Source organism: Pteropus medius, unplaced genomic scaffold (genome assembly GCF_902729225.1).
Source record: "Pteropus medius unplaced genomic scaffold, Ma_sr-lr_union100, whole genome shotgun sequence".
In the NCBI taxonomy this organism is placed as follows: Eukaryota; Metazoa; Chordata; class Mammalia; order Chiroptera; family Pteropodidae; genus Pteropus; species Pteropus medius.
In genome coordinates, this window is record NW_024351073.1 from 20554328 (window position 1) to 20571283 (window position 16956).

Genomic DNA, 16956 nt, shown 5'->3' on the forward strand with positions numbered 1-16956 from the left:
GAAAAGCTGGAGCCTATACTTTCTTGTCTCCTCTGTCCCCCTGCTTCTCTGAAATCACCAATGCCAGGGGCACGGTGACCTCTGCAGCCAATGTAAGAAACAGCTCTGGAATCCGCCAAACTGGACAAGGCCCGCCGAGGCCTCCGGTCCCCGCCCCCGTCTGCCCTGGCTCCCCTTCCTCCAGCGTATTCCGCCCTCTGCAGCGCTTCCTTGCTCACTGCCCCTCCCCCCAGCCGGGGGCTCCTGCAGCACCGCCCCCCACCAGCGCTGTCCTCACATGGATGTCTGGCACCATTTGGGAGGACAGTGGCCCAGGTGTGACGTGGACAGGAAGAGAGTGACCAAGGAGTCCCAAGGAGTGCTCACGAAGTCTGTGGATGACAGACTAGAGGAAAGACAGAGTGGTCCACGGAGTCGGGAGGCACGGCCCGGTGGCCGGGGCCTCAAAGGGGGTTCTGGAGGAGAGAGGAGGGGGCGTGGACTGGAAGGGACAAGGAGCAAGGACTTGTCCTTGGGGACAGCCCAGGTTCTGTCAGGCAGGAAGTGAGATGGGAGGTGGCCGGGGCTCACTCTGGCATCCCGGACAGACGTGGGAGGTTTAGGAGGTCAGGACAGACGAGCCTGGGCAGTGATGACAGGCCTGCTCGGTTGGGCTTCTCGGGGGGCCTCCCAGACCAGCCCTCGTCCTTGGCTCTCTTGTCCCCGTGAAACTCAATTCTGCTTGCTGTCTAGGTGTCCATGTGTCCCGTGTCACCAGGACTGCAACCCCACGGGGCCTGGGCTGATCTGATCCACCCACTGCATCCCGGCTCCACACACACGTGCCCAGGGCCAGCCACTGCCGCCAACAGCTCACGTGGGCGCTTGGAGGCGCAGGGAGCCCTCGGAGCGCAGTCCCTCTGGGGCTGGAGCCTGGGGACGCCCGGCTCCGTCTTGCCTCGCCTAAAGCCTCCACTTCTCTAGTCACCAGGCTTCCTGGGCTTCACCCCAACGAGGGATGTCCTCACCCCCCGAGGGAGCCTGCTCTGTGGAGCCAAAGCCCGGGGGGGGGGTGTCACCACCGCCCCAGCTGCCCCCCAAGCTGCACAGCGTGGGGTGCACAAGCGGTCCCTGAGAAATGTTTAGGCATGCAGGAGTGAAGCTGTGTGGCAGGCCCAGCCACGCCTCCCACCTGCAGTCACTGGGCTGTGTCACTGTTGAGAAACGAATTCTGCCTTACTTTTCAATATGCTTTGATTTGCGACAACTTGACCTACTGTACTTAAGGATCACGATAAATTTGGCTAAACTCTTCTTAAAGACAGGATACATTTTCTCCTTCTGAGGTCTGAGGAGAACCCAGCTAGAATCCCGCACTGCCCTGCAGCCCTGGGGGACAAAAGCCGCCTCCAGCCTGACGCAGCTCCTCCCGCCGGACGCAGCTCCTCCCGCTCCGCAGGACTCAGCCTTCTCCCGGTGGGGGCCCGTCCCCCGCCCCGTGCCCACAGGACAGCGGCTGAGAGGAGGGGACCCCTCGCGTGGTCAGGGGGCCCGATGCCAGGCAGAGCCGTACTCACATGCTGTCCTTCAGTGAGGAGAGGTAGACTTCCGTTTCCGCCACGGAGATCGCGGGGTCCAGCCTGGACAGGTAACGGTACACGTAGGCGAAGGTCTCGAACGGGATGCGCGCGGGGCCCCCCTCGGGGTCGGTGGTCAGGATCTCGCACAGGTGCTTCATGGCGGTGCTCAGGGACTGCAAACGCGGCAAGCAGAGGGCGGGGGCACCGCACGCGCTCGCCAAGGTCGACGCCAAGGTCGACGCCAAGACGCCACGCAAGAAACCCCCGAGTGTACTTTACAGAAATTCTCCAGAACTAGGTGAATTTATCATTGCCGTGAAAGAAAGAAAGAAAAAGGAAAGTTTTAATGAAGATGCAACTGGTCTGAAAAAATTTTTAATCCACCGATTTTATAGGAAAATGGGATGACTTTTAAAGACAAGAGGAAGCTTAGGCCAACACAGAAACCCTCCAGCCCCTCAGCCCCACAATATACCTGGGGATGGAGCAAAGTGCCACCTGCGGAGGCAGGGCTGGCAGGGGCCTGCCGACGCCCACTTGCCGTGGCCCTGTGCGGGGCCCACCCTGCTCTGCGCTGTGCACCTCCCTCTGCCCGGCCAGCTGCCCGGCCCCACCCTGGCTGACGTCCCAAACTTTCAGCCCGAATGCGGCTCCTTGGCCTTCAGTCCCGGGGAGGCTTCCACCCTCATGGGCAGAAGCTTCCAGAGCACGACCCCCCTCCCCACCTTCCCCTTCAAGCGGTGAGGGCAGAGGCGGCACATTCGGGGTGGGGAGCCACCTCCCGTCAGAGCCGAGGGCCGGATTTCCCTTGAGGTTTTGTGTGTGGCAGGGAAAGCCACACACGCACCTGCGTGACTGCACCCGCGGCGGCGTGTGGGGCCAGGGGCACGCAGAGGGCTGGAGCCAGGCCTTTTCCTTTTTTTTTTTTTTTTGAAACAAACCACACATGTTGATGATCTAGCAGTTTCTGCGGGTTGGGAGTCGTGTCCTGTCAGGCTCCGGTCACGGTGTGAGCCAGGGCTTGGCTTCCATCCAGAGGCTCCCGTGCTCGGGGGCCCACCCCACCGTCACCCAGGCTGTTGGCGGGACTCGGCTCCCTGTGGCTGTAGGGCTGGTGAGCTCGCTCCCCGCTGGCCACCGGCTGGCAGCCGCCCTGGGCTCTGACAGGCTGCCTGCGGGTCCCCAACATGTGGCCCCCTCACCACGTGGCAGCTTGCTTCTCCAGCGCTCCAGGAGCTCGGCCAGGCCCCACGGTAAATATCAGAGAGAAGCCACCTTGCGCTTCCGGCAGGGGGAGGAGAAAGGCGTAGGACAGAGGCGAGGTCCCCGCGCAGCACGGCAGAGCTGGCCAGCACTCGCCACGTGCTGGGCACTGTCCGAGAGCCCGGCGGGCCATCTCCTCCACTCCTCACGGTCACCGTGCACGACGAGGACAGTGGGCCAGACGGGCTGAGTACTTGCCCACGGCGGGCCGGCCTGCTGACCAGCGCATCCCACCACTGCGGTCAGCCGCCGGGCTGGCCGGGGCGCGCGTGGCGGGCGGGCGGGCGGCCCCATTCCGGATGGCGGGCGTTCGGATGGAGAACATGAGGCCGAGCATCACAGACCGTCCCCCGTCACCTCTCTCCACGATGGAACACCGGGCTGTGCGGCACAGTCCTGACGCTGGCCTAACTCTGGGGACGAGATGACGCCCGGCGAGAACCCCGGGTGGCCGTCCGAACCCCCCGAGGAACTGCGCAGCCATGCCCAGGGCCGTCCTCGACGGACAGCTCGGGAAAGCTAGTCGAGGGTCTCACAGTGCATCTTCCGTGCTTCCGCTTCGCAGACCCGTGTCGCGATGCTCGGTGTTGCTTTTCCATGTGACAGGAAGTCCCCGCCGAGTGCGGGTGTGCAGCCGGGAGGGCGGGGGGCAGCTGGTGAGGAGCAGGCAGACGAGATCTGCGTGATGGGGTGTCAGACACTGCCAAAGAAGGATTTAAAAGACAACCGCATCGGCACGTGCGAGGGCCGCTGCCTCTGCACAGGCACGGTGACGTCACAGGCGGTGGCATATCTGACAGTAGGGCTGGCAGCAATTTTCACATCCAGAAGGGTCTAAGGCAACGTGCGTGGTTTTGCGCTGAGAGTTCTGTTTCTCATAGATAGATTTCTCCACTCCAAGGGGTGGTGGGTCGCGAGGCTCCGTGTCACCACACTGGCAGGTGACCCTTCTTAGCTCCTGACGCTGCCCGTTCACTCTCGGGTGCCTGAGGCTTCCCAGGGAGGGCCACTGGCCACCGGCACTTGTTTTCAGCCAGGTGCTCACACCTGAGCCGTCGTCGGAGTGGGAGTGCAGACATGTGAGCAACACGGGCACGAGGCACCTGCCGGTCCTGGGCGTTTTCGGCACACCGATTCCGTGCGGTTTTTCAGTTTCAGAGTTTTTGCTGCTACCATAATGACACACAGAGCCACCTCACCACCGCCCCCCCAAGGGTCCCTTTTCAGAGAGCATGAAAGTAAAAATGGCAATAATATCTCGACTTACCCCATCAAACAGAATAAGAACAGAGAAGACCCCGCTCCCGCAGGTGTGGCCTGACTGTGCCCAGGCGGAGACCGAGGTGATGTGACGCGGTGGCACCCGCCCCCAAAATCTCATTTTCAAAAAGCTGGCGACCCTCTTCCCATCCTCGCAGGGATTCGCATCTAAAACGCGGTTCTGGGGCTTGCGGCAGGTGCGGGAGGGCGTCCCACCTTCTCCAGGTGGCTGGGACGCGGTTCCAGAGTGAAGCCAACCTGCTCAGGGCAGACGCTGCCTTTGCCATCATCCAGGCAAGGGATGCAGTGGCCGCCACGCCAGCATCCGCCAGCGAGCACGGACTGGATGTGAGCACAGAGACAGCGCCGGCAGGAAGCACACCCTCCCCCCAGCCCTCCCTCCCTACGGAGTGGGCACATGGTTCTGGTTCTGGGGCAGGTGGGCCCAGCCGCCTCCTCTAGAGGCCATCACGCCTAGCGGGCGGCCGTATCTTGTCCCTGGCCTCGGAAGGTAAAGGAATCTTCTTGGCGACCTCAGAATGGGCTGCAGAGGCCACTTGGAGAAACTTGGCTGTTTAAAACCTGAACGAGTCTTCCACACTTGAACCTCATCCCAGAGGCCGAGGGCGGGGGCTCCCCACAGCAGGAAGGAGTCATGGCCAACAGCAAACACTACTGCTGAGCTGGCTTAGTGAGGGGACAGGGCGGGCCCCCGCCTGGGCAGGCTGGGGTAAGTGACCTATCACTGGAAGATAAGAGAGGCCTGCCAGCTCTCTTCCACAGAGCAGGCAAGTTTAGAAGGTGGAGAGCCATCCTTGACAAAATGTCTCCATCTAGTGTCACACATGGATACCAGAGCTCACCTTCCAAAACAGGTCGTTTGGTTTTAAATCTAGTGCTTCATTTTCACAATCAGGGAGGTAGAAATTTAAAAAGACGGATCCAAAATATAAAATTTTCTAATTGCTCAGCATCATAAAAATCTAAATTTCACAACTAAGTTGAGAGGCACAAACCGTGAACAATCCAAATATTAGATATGATAGTATTAAAATCTTGATTTCGCAGAGTTCCAGAGGAACCAAACAACATAAAGTGTCCTCCAATAATTAAATTTACTTGTCTTTGGCCTTCCCGTGGACACTCGACTGAGACACTCCCTTGGCGACATCTGAGACTGTCTTTGCTACCGGTCAGCCAGTGCCCGGCTCTCAGCACAGCTGGGCCAGGGGCGGCCGCCCTGCCCGTGGCTAACAGACAGTCCCCAGCGGCAGGCCAGGCCGGCAGGAGCTCACTGGGCTTTCACACTCTCCCTGCGGCCACTGACGAAGGGTGCATTGCAGTGTGTTCTCACAGTGGGTATGACAGACACAGCAGGGGGAATGAGCGACAGCAGTCTGTGATGAATAAATGCAGAAATCTAACTGGGGATGGAAAGAAGTCCCAGAAGATTGCTAACAACACAATTATCCTTTCATAAAAATAAGACCACTACAATTAGGGAAGGTATTTCTTGGGGTGCACATGTGACAAGAGGGAGGCGTGACACTCAGGAGAGCCTGTCTCCGGGTGCAGGAGGCCAGGGCCCGGGGTGGAAGCGGGGACACAGGCACCTGGCTGCAGGCTATTGCCGGAGTTAGTGACCATGTAGGGTGGTATCAGATAAAGTAATTTTTTAAAAAATAAAACAGAATGAAAGAGGCTCATGCATGGCCCCAAGGTGAGTGTGCGCCATGAAGCGAGGATTGTGAATCATCCAGTTATGTACTCGGGCCCAGAGACTGAAGGGAAAGAGTAAAAAGAAAATGCTCATCTCTAAAGGGGGTTCCCTTTTTTCAACCCCCTTTCTTCAGAGCTTAAAGCGGTGACTCTCCCTCCACTCCACCCACGTCTCACAGAGTGACTCAAACACTGGAGCCGAAGAGAGAGGTTCTAGACTTCGAAAGGGAGGCCTGCCAATGCCCTCCCAGCCCCCAGCCCCACCCCGGGGTCCCGCTGGCTCCCAGACCTCTCGCCTCCAGAACCAGAGGGCTGTCTGGTCTTCAGGATGGATTTGTTTGGGTTACGATGTATCTGCTAGTTACTAACAATAGATTTTAACTAAAGTATAACATAATTTTATGCCATTTTCCACAGACTAAGGAAACAGATATCACCCATTTACCAAACGGTGTGTAGTTTAATAAAAAGGCAGTGATGCATTCTCTTAAAACTTAAATATGTTTTAAAAGTATCCATATGTTTTATCTACTGTTAATGTCTCTTAAATCGAGATATTCATAAGTAACTTCTGTAAATTAAAATAACTTGAAGCCTGAAAATACAATAGGCATCTGAAAAAAAATTGCTTTTCTGAGACAAAAGTTACTAAAGTAATGAAAGTGATTCCTTCCGTTACTGAAATACCTAGATTCTTTTCAGCCAGGCCTATGATTACACAGGATTATCGGTACAGTGTTTCTAGGTACTTACCCCGCCAAGCATGCTACATCCAAGCGCTAAAAATTTCATCCACTCTATTTCGTGTTCACAAGGATCCAGCTGCAAGAGAGCTCTGAATTTTTCTATGGGCAGGCACAGTTTTCCCCATTTCTGCTCAAGGTCGGCCAAGTCCACATACTGCCTGTGGCTACACTGTTCAGAACATACGATATGATACGATTTATATAGGCTTTAAAAAGCCATGAAGTAATATCATGCTGTGAATACTTAAACATATCCCAAGTACCCTCCCAGCCCCATGCAGGGACAAGTGAATCCCGAATCCAGGACCCAGTCACCCCCGGGGAGGGAAAGGGAGAGTGTGTGTGGTACGAGCTAGATACTGACAATTTACTTCCTAAATAAGGACTGTGAAGCAAATACGGCATAATGTTATAACTTAATAAAACAGGCATAATGACGTTGGGTGTATGATTCTCTACTGTCTGTCTGAAATACTTCACAATAAAAAAATTAACTTCAATAAATAAAAGAAAAGCTTTTAAAATCCAGCCCCATAAAACTGTTAACGGGTAAAATGGGAGAAATCTTAAAACCAAAAATAAATATATCCCTTCTCCCATTTTCAAACGGATAACTTCTGCCACGGGCTGGCGGCATTCCATGTGAAAAGTCTGGGGCAACGTTAGCGTGTCTCTTCCCAAGCTACCCCTTTCGATGCTTGTTTGTTTTCCCTCAAAAAAGAGAGCCCTTGAAAAGAACCGACTTTCAGAAGTTACTGTATCCTGCACAGAAGCACAGCATTTCAAAATGTATAATGGGCACCAGTCACTTTAGAAGTCAAGGTTACACCAGTGGTGGCATTTTTCAGCAATACGACCCAATCGTCATGAATGCTGAGCCCCAAAGCTGGCCGATACATTTCCTGTCACCTCGTCTCTGTAACAGCGAGCAGACTCCCCGAGGGCTGCCATCCAGGGCCAGGCCAGGCTCTCCACAGGTCGGGGACCCAGACAATGCAGACCCTCTCGTACCTGCTTATGCAGAACTCGAAGGAGTCCCTGAGTCAGGCCCGTGTCTGTTTTCTGAGTGGCCACAGGCATCTCGATTCGGTCCTTTACAGGAAGTGGATCGCCTCTTGACAAAGCTGAAAAATACCTAAGCACAGCAGGCACCGCTTAAGGCTCAACACGCAGAAAAGCAAATCAGATAGTAACAATTAATGCACTTTCTTAAACGGGTCCCGGTTCCTCCCACTTGACCCAATCTGCTGCCTCCATGTCTCTGTCTGCAAAGTGCAGGTGACAGTCCCTGTCCTAGGGTTCCCAGGAGCACTGAGCATTGGAACACATCTGAGTCCACTACTTAATGACTAATACCTGGTTTTTCTCTTCGACTCCGAAATTGTTCTTGAAATTAGTCGCATGAAACATTCAGAAAGTTCTCAAGCCTTTTAAATTAAAGTGAAGCTTAAAATTGTTGTCTCTAAAGTGTTACCAAATATAACCTAATGTTCCAAGAAAAAAAAAAAAGATAAAATCTTGGAATGTTTTGTAGAGTAAAAATAAACTCTTAAGAGTCCTAACTACCTTTTGTTTAGGCTTGAATAATGGTTAAAACCAGAGGCCATACTTTTTCTGACAAGAACCTTGAAAGAGTATTTCAGAAGTAACTAGAAGAAGTGTTGTCAGAAGGCCAAGTGCTGGATTAACAAGTAGCCTTGAGAAGCAGGTGCAGTAAGGGACCCAAAGAGATCCAGGTCCTCATTCTGGAAACTGGGGAGCTTATTTTACATGGAAATAGGAATTTTGCCTAGTGTGTGATTGAGGATTTTGAGATGGGAAAATGATCCTGAATTACCTGGATCAGTCCTAAACGTAACCACAAGTGTCCTTAAAAAGAGGAAGGCGGAGGAAGTGTCCTTAAAAAGAGGAAGATGCCACCCTACTGGCATTAAAGACGGAGGAAGGGGCCATGAGCCAAAGAATAGAAGGAAAGCAGCTCCAGAAGCTAGGAAGGGTGGGGAAACCCATCAGATTCTTCCTAGCACTTCTGGAAAGAGCGAAGCCCTGCCAGCATCTTGACATCAGCCTGGTGAAACTGCTTTTGACTTTCGGCCACCAGAACTGAAAGAGAATAAATGTCTGTTGTTTTAAGCCTTCAAGTTTCGTGGGGTCTTGTTCTAGCCGTCACAGGAAACGAATTTACCTTGCTTATCCAGTTTAGAGAAGGTCAGTAAAAGCCAACATCATAGTTACTAAAACATTTTAGTTAAATTTATACTGATAGTGATTCTTGTGTTCATCACATTGAGCTTCTAAGTCCGTTTACTGAAAAGGGGCAAAGAGTTTCCCTAGAAAACCGAAAGGGTTTACTTTAATGGTTCTAAGGTCTGTTGGCTTGTAACTTTAAAATTATGAATGTGGAAATGGTTACGATGTTTGCCGCAAAGAAACTGTAAAGGCTTGTTTGCTGTGAAGTCAGCGGGGCAGGGTTTAGCCATAATGCAGCCTACGGCCGAGATGGCGCTGTCACTCTGGTTCTCATTAACTCGGCCAGGACCTGACCCTGGGAAGGTTCCCGGGGGAGGAGGGACCAGGCCATAAGATTCCTCCTTTACAAATAAAATAAAGGGACTGTAATAGTTGGATCGGATAACAATGCCGCAACGTGATGCCCAATGCAACTGCTGTCTAAGTGTTCGTCTATGTGCATCGCCCTCCGAACACTGTCGTTACTTTGTAGATAAGTGAGCTTTCGGCAGCGATTTCTGGTCCCGGGGTGAACAAACCCTAATGCTTCCTAGATAGATGCTTAGGCGTGGACACCCCCGGTGCTGAAGGGGACCCTCTGCGCGTCCTGAGCGTCGGGGCACGGCGCGCCCGGGCGCGGGGCCGGCCGCCCCGACCCTGGCCGCAGGCGCTTACCCCGCGGACCACTGCAGCACGTCGGCGGGCTGCGTGCGGATCGCCGCCTTGGTGAACTGCTTCAGGATGTCCGGCAGCTCCGGCGGAATGTGGATCTGCTGCGCGCAGAACATGGTATCGGGAAGCGGCATCTCTCTCCAAGGACGGGACACAGGCTGGGGCGACCTAGGCGTGCTGCGGGGGAGCAGGGGCGGCGCGTCAGCGGCGGGGGCGCGGCCGCCCGCCCTCCCCAGGTGTGGGGCCGGCTCAGGGGTCCGGGATCCGGGTCCGGCCCGGGACCCCGGGTTTGGAGCAGGCCGAGAGGCGCGGCCGGTATGGGCCCTTACCCGCTCCTCCTCCGGCACCTCGGAAAACGAGGGCCAACAGCCCCTGGCAGCGCAGCCCAGGCCCAGACGCTCCGCAGCTCCGGCGGCCGCTACTGTTGCGCCGCGGTATCCAGGCAACCGCGACGCACGCCCCGCCCCGGCACCGCCCACGAGCGGGAGGCAGTGCGCTTGCGCAGTCCGGACGCGGCCCGCCTCCCGTCCCCCACGCACGCACACCCCTCTCCCCCGATAGTTTAGAGCTGCTGCAGGAGCTCTCTCACTTCGAAAGGGGCCTTCTGATCGCTTTTCCACTGCCGACTGGGGCTACACATTCACAAAGGACACCCCGCCTCCTTGCTGTGGCCACGTGAAACTTAGGGACGAGGTGACAGAGGTCCTCCTAAGTAGGAAACCATTAAAGTCACTGCTGCCGATCTCTAGGCGGCAGGAGCCTCCCTGAAGGAATCTGAGCTCCTGCCTTGCTCAGCGGCTCCGTTCACCCTGCACCGGCCTTTGGCGGCTTATCCAAGAGACGTCTCCTCCTGGGCGCCGTGCACAGGCCGGTCTCTGGTGAACTCATTCTTCGGATATCAGTTGAAAAGCCACTTAGAGTTTAGACAGTGGGGAGTTCACAGCTAAAAGAGGATTCTACTTAACTTGTTTTCCTAACTAAGATGGGGGTTGGGGGGTGGCGGTTAGCTAATCTGATTGGGTATAGGAGAAAATAAGTCACCCCTTCTGATACAATAGCTTTGGGTGGAAGGGTGGGAGAAACTCCCATTCTGGTGGATGCTGACCAGGCAGCATGCAAGATCTGAGCCTTCCTTTAGGGAATATCCTGGCTGGCTGCTGCAGCTGCTTAACACCCACACTGAATGAAAGAGGCCCTGAGACCCATCACCCCTTGCTCACCTCTAGACAGGAAGATGGAGCACTAATACGAGCTGTTTCCGGGATGGGCCAAAGACAAAACTCTCCTTACTTCTGGAGAGGCATCAAGCCCCAACCATGACTCGACTACCTTGAGTTATACACGTTTCCGAATTAACAACATTAGCAAAAACTGAAAATAGTCACTAATGTTGATGACGATATGGGGAAATAGGAAATCTTATACACTGATGAGAGAGGAGTGTTAATTAGTACATTTTGGTGGCAATTTAAATATTTTTGATGACAGCGATTTTCTAGGAATTTGTTCTACAGAAATAGCAGCTTGAATATATCAACTAATATGGACAAAAATGTTTACTATAGCATATAATAAAATGGGTTAACTGTCTTTCAGAAAACTTAAGTGAATATATGTTTGTGCAGAGCACAGTCTGGGGTGTATGCTAAACTGACTGGTTCCCTCGAGACTGGACGGGGGCTTTCAGGTTTCATTTTAACCATATATACATTATTTTGATTTTGATTCACTTACTTACTTACTCTGTGATTTTATTGAATGCCAAATATGTCCCAACGACTGTTCTGGAATACAGTAGTAATCCACAAATAGTTTCACAAAAAATCTCTGGAGCTCGCATTCAAGTGGGGAAAGACACGCAAATTATCAACAAGAAAGGTAAACCCTATAGTATGTTGATAAACATGAAAGAGAAAAATACAGAAGAGGGAAAGAATGCCCCAGGAGCTGCGATTTTAGATGACCCTCACTTAGAATAACACTTCGGTAAAGAATGAGCAGGCTGGGCAAAGCCTGGGTGAAGAATATTAAGACACAGCCAACAGCAAGTGCAAAGGCCCTGAGGTTTCGCCCATTCTGGAAAAGGGAGGCTGCCTGGAGCTCACCAAACACAGGGCGTCATGGGCCGGAGGGTGTGAACGAGTGAAAAGTTCTGTTCCGATTGCTTCTAACTTCTCAGTGAAATAGGAATAAGAGTCAACAGCCAAAAACGAGGTAAGAGGAGAAAGTGGCACTTTGAGGAAAGAAGGTATGGAATGGTCTGTTAGGGAGCCTGTATGAACGCAGTATTACTTTTTAAAATTGAGGTAATTAACATGCAATAAATTGCACAGACTTGGAGTGTGTAATTCGGTAAGTTTTGACATAATGTATGCATGTCAAACCAGAACCCCATTGAGATAGGGAACACATCCATCACCCCTATTTCTTCATGCCCCTTTGAAATCCCTCCAAATCCTTCTTGCCGAACCCCGCCCCTACTGAGCTGCTTTCTATAGATTTCTGTGGTTACTTTGCATTTTCCAGAATTTTATATAAATGAAAGCATACAGTACAGTTTGGGTCTACTTCACTCAGCATAATTATTTCGAGATTTGTCCATGTATATATCAATAGTTAGTTGCTTTTTATTGCTGAGCAATATTTCATTGTATGGATAATCATCTGTCCATTCACCTCTTGATGGGCATGTGGATTGTCTCCAGCTTTGGGCTATTACAAATAAAGCCATGTGTGAACACTCATGTTCTAGTCCTCATCTGAATTTAAGCTTTTCTCTTGGTAAATAACTAGGAGTGGTAATAAGTACATAGTCCAACCTTCTAAGAAATGCCCATTTTCCAAAACAGTTGTACCATTTTATGTTCCCTCCAGCAGAGAATGAGAGTTCCAGTTCTTCCACGTCTTCACCAAATTGGTCAGTAATTTTCATTTTAACCTTTCTAAAATTAACAAGATTCGCGGTGGCATGACATTGTAGTTTTAATGTGGATTTTCCTAATGCCATGATGTTGAACAGCTTCTTGTGTGGTTATTTACCATCTGTATACCAACTTCAGTGAAGTATATTTACATTATTGTTTTTAAATCAGCAAATAGGTTTTCTTACTATTGCATTTTGAGACTTGTCTGTTCTGAATTCATGTCCTTTATCAGACGTTTTGCAAATACTTTCCACAGCTTATCTTTCTGTTCTCTTTTAAGAGTGTATTTCAAAGAGCAGCTGTTTTTGATTTTGTAAAGTCCAATTCATCAAATCTTTCTTCTATGGATTGTGATTTGGGGATTGTATCTAATCTAAATCTACACCTAACCCAAGACTAAACATTTTCCCCTGTTTTCATCTAGACCTTACACAGTTTGCAGTTTTTTACATTTAGGACTATAATCAATTTTGAGTTAAGTTTTGCATATGTTGAGAAACGGATCGATTTTTAATTTTGCAGCAGGATGTCCAATTCTTCAAGCACTATTTGACTTTTTCACCTTTGACAAAAATCAGCCGTGTATTTGTGGGTCTAATTCTGGGCTCTCTGTTTTCCTCCATCAGACCAAGGGGACTGTGCAGCCAGCAGAAATCATGTTTGACCAAAGAACAAAGGAGTCAACGAACAGGACTCCTAGCTTCTTGTCCTAAAGGAGAGTTACTGGCCAAGCAGATACCACAGTTACACACATAAAAGGAAGACGTTTCAAAGAGGATCAAAGTGTGAAGTGGTACGTAAAGGGATGTCACACAGGTTATTGGCTGTTGACATATGGACAGTTGTAGTGCAGTGTGGGGCTGAGTGGAGCAGAAGGAAGGAGGCTCAAAGAGGAATTGTGGGGCCCTGGGGGGAGGGGTGCCTATACACACAAAACAGTAATTAAGGACCCCGGGAGGGCCTCGCAGACCCCTCCTCTCCTCGCCTCGAGGCATTTTATTCATTGCTCTAACAGAACGTTTGGTTCGCTTTTCTGTTCTTTCCCACTCTGACGGCTTCTTGAAGGCAGACCCCCGGGCCTCGTTCAGCTACAGAGGGAAGTACAGTGCAGGAAACCAGACCGCAGAAAAACGCTGGGCTGCGGCTGGGAGAAGAGCGCTACCCGTCAGGGCATCAGTCCCATGTGTGCAGCAGGGGGCGCTAATGACCACTTTCTGACATTCACTGTGCAATTTCCTTTGCTGTAAAATTTCAGTTTCGTACGTAGATGATAGATGCTCTGATTCAAATAGCATTTCGCCTAACCCCACTGCATTTAAATAAAAATGCACTTGATTAAAAAAATCATAGAATAAAATTGAATTTAGAAACAAACAAAACAAAATTAGAAACAAAAGGATCTCTTCACACAGGGCACTGAGGAGAAAAAGATCCTCGTGCAGGCATTTCCTTTTCCTCTGAGACACGGTCAATTATGTCAAATGGATTTGACTGGTATGACTCTATCCCAGTAGCCACCAGAAGAGGGTGCAACCTGGTGCGCCTAGGACGCTGGGCGCTCGCAGCAAAGGCGCAGAGGTGGGTGAAAGACGAGGTTCCCAAAGGGGACAGCCGTTAAGGACGGTGTGGTGCGGGGAGGGGAGGGGAGGGATGTGTCCTCTGCAACCACAGTTTTAAATTCATACTTAGAACAGAGGGGCTATAATCCCATGCAATGTGAGCAGATTTTTTCTTAAATAATCGTTAAAAATATCTGGATTATATACCTATGCTAATAATGCACATTTCTGTAATTCTGAAGCAATTTTGCAATAAAGCAAAAACAAACCGACCAAAAAATATAGGCTACGACTAACATTCACTTTATTCAATTCTGTTCTCGCAACTCAGAAGGCAACAACCAACCACATAAAAAAGGGAGCATTTTAGTATATACAGATAAAATTGGTCTGGGTATCCAAGGTGTTTGCTTTAATAGAAAATCGACATCCCAAATAACGAAGTGTTCTATTAGCTTCTACAACAGTCATGTCTAGGCCTTAGTCGATACCTGTTCATTTAAGGTACTATGTTATTTTCATGACTACACACTGAGGCACTCGTAAGACACACAGAGGAATAAAAACATACATACTGTCTTCTCTTTATGTTGTATTAATGCTGAAATATTGTCAGGGATTATTTGAAAAAAGCCCTTACTCGTGACAGCTCTTTTAAAAAATGACACAGGGCAGTATACAAGCTGAAGGGAAAACATCTGATTGAGGGGAAAATTAAGTGAGATACAAGACAGCTCCAGCGAGGAAGTCAGAGAATCTCCACAAATGAAGCTTTTAATAATACTTTAGTACTAAGACATTTTACTTTTTTTTTTTCTTGATTGCAACTGAATAGGTACCACTCTAAAGGAGTATTTTAAACATAATCATTTAATTTTACAATGTAAAAAACTTATCACAGTAAGTAGAGAGCTTAAAATACCCAATTCTAAAAATGAGAATAAGTAGCTAACTTGCAAAGTTTTAAAAAGTGCCAGTGTTCATATACTGGCGCTACATTCGTGTGTGTGCGCGCGCGTGTGTGTGTGTGTAAATGCAATACAATGTAGAAATGTCCAGTACTTTTTTGTATTGTTTTAAAAAATCATCAATTCAACCTAAATTAAAGAATTACTTTAATAGCATTTTGCCAATACAGAAATGACATATCTGAGATCCAATCATTTGAGAAAAGGTTACCCTCTATTACTCGAACAGGGAAAGAAAACACAAGACAGGAACCCACAGTAATAAGTTATATTAAATGTTGAAATAAAAATTACTTTTGTTTCCATCTGGAATTGAGACGTCCAATCTCCACTGTTTCTCCAGAAAACTAACAGGAAAAGATCGCCTGAAAACATGGAGCTTTTTTAAAGCTAGCTGTACACAAACTTCACATTGGCATTTTTCTTCAGTTTTCAGCCCAACTATTAGTACCTAATAGTTTAAAAGTCAAACATAATTTGCTAATAATAAACAACTGCACGCTCTATACTATGACCATGTGGTAACTGGCCATGTAAAACTAAGTGTTGATTTGTCTTCAATTTATAAATAGTAAAAATAAAGCAAAAAGGTCTTCCTTCTAATTAACTTTCTTGAAGGCTGTTTTGGCCCAATGTAAAGTGAAGCAAAACTACACTATCATTTTTTAAAAATTCTACATAAAGGAGGGCAGCAATACTAGCACTTTCTGAATGAGTTTAAATATTTGTAAAACAATAATTGATTAGCAATAAAATCTGGATGCTACCCCAGTAAACAGTATGCCAGCATCTGCTGACATGTGAAAGTGTCCATCTTTTGAAAACAACAGGGCGAAGCACAACCGAAAACCTAGGGGAATCATTCAGACGGACAAGTAAAGGTATCTGCAAGTGAAATGGAGGGCAACTTTTTGGCCATTCATATATAGATAGATAGATTTTTTACAAAATATCTGATAAGATTCATGTAAAATTTTGTAGAATAACGGTTTTTAATCTTTTACGTTACCTGCCTGTATCTTTCTGGTAAAACAGATAAATGTGTTCCAACAGCTTTATATAAGATCTACAAATTCCCTGAAAAATTAAAAAAAGAAACCTAAATTAATCAAGTTATATGCCCAATTTGATAGTATTTTTCTCCCAAAGAGAACAATTTATATAGACATACACCAAGACAGGTGGCATTACATTTTAAAATGCTAATTTTTTACAGCAGGACTAAATTTCTAAGTGAAGGCGGGGCTCCCAGAGACCTTATTTCAAACACGAGAGAGCGGCCGACTACAAAGTGCCAAAACGTGTAACACTGAACTCTATGTCAAGCCTTTTCTTCCTGATACTGAGGTTTTAAAACATCTTTCAAAGTAATCGCTTACCACTTTGGGGAAAATCAATGAACTATATAAAACAACCGGAACATGTTGCTTTTGATTCGGTAGCTTATTTTTGGCTGACTTTCCTATTTTAAAAAATCCTCAGATCTGAGTCTAGGGTTTTAATACCATATGGAACTTCTTGTATTGTTTCCGAAGATCCATGCTGCCCATTCTCTCTGAGGACTGAGGTTATCATTAACCAACCAGCCTCACGCTGACTATATACGCCATGGCCATCAGATACTCGGATCATGTGCCCAATGCCCTATTTCTCTAAACTTCTAACTTGAAGCTGTGGTTACAAGAGAAAACCAAGTTTCTAAGTGTTCAGTTCTCTGAGATTTTTCAGCATGTTTCCAATCAGATACACCCTGCACTCCTATGTTAAAAGGCCAGCTCGGCCAGGTTCCTTCTGGATGAACGAAATCAAGCTGGTTTTATTTGTAGTTTTAATCTGTAAACAAAAAGCTTTGGAAACTTTGGGATTTACTCATGGAAAACTAAGAAAAATGCATTCCCTAATCCCTATCCAATGACGCACTGGCCAGCGGGACCAGCTGTTCTAACCAGTCTCTTCTCACGGTGTCAATCTAAGACGCCAAACCACATTTGCATTTAGCGAACATCCCAGACGTCCTAGTTCCAGTAAGATGCAGTGCTGTTGGGGATATTATTCTG

The 16956-nt window shown here is 49.0% G+C and overlaps 1 protein-coding gene and 1 long non-coding RNA gene across 3 annotated transcripts in view; one reads left to right on the forward strand and one right to left on the reverse strand.

Annotated features, from left to right (window-relative positions):
• The window catches only part of ROPN1L (rhophilin associated tail protein 1 like), an 11875-nt gene extending 1960 nt beyond the window's left edge, over nucleotides 1-9915 (reverse strand). The window contains exons 1-5 of the mRNA XM_039842782.1: nucleotides 9778-9915; nucleotides 9452-9625; nucleotides 7559-7682; nucleotides 6555-6716; nucleotides 1557-1732 (exon numbers count right to left, since the gene is read on the reverse strand). Coding sequence (XP_039698716.1) covers nucleotides 1557-1732; nucleotides 6555-6716; nucleotides 7559-7682; nucleotides 9452-9582 — 593 coding nt within the window. The 5' untranslated portion in view covers nucleotides 9583-9625; nucleotides 9778-9915. The remainder of the gene's footprint in view (nucleotides 1-1556; nucleotides 1733-6554; nucleotides 6717-7558; nucleotides 7683-9451; nucleotides 9626-9777) is intronic.
• Nucleotides 9873-16956, forward strand: part of LOC120586274 (uncharacterized) — a 13578-nt gene continuing 6494 nt past the window's right edge. Inside the window, exons 1-3 of one of the 2 annotated variants that reach the window (XR_005648672.1) lie at nucleotides 9873-10326; nucleotides 12999-13165; nucleotides 13438-14553. This is a non-coding gene — a long non-coding RNA (uncharacterized LOC120586274). Of the gene's footprint in view, nucleotides 10327-12998; nucleotides 13166-13437; nucleotides 14554-16956 lie in introns of those variants that run through there. The other variant, XR_005648673.1, reaches the window with a different exon arrangement.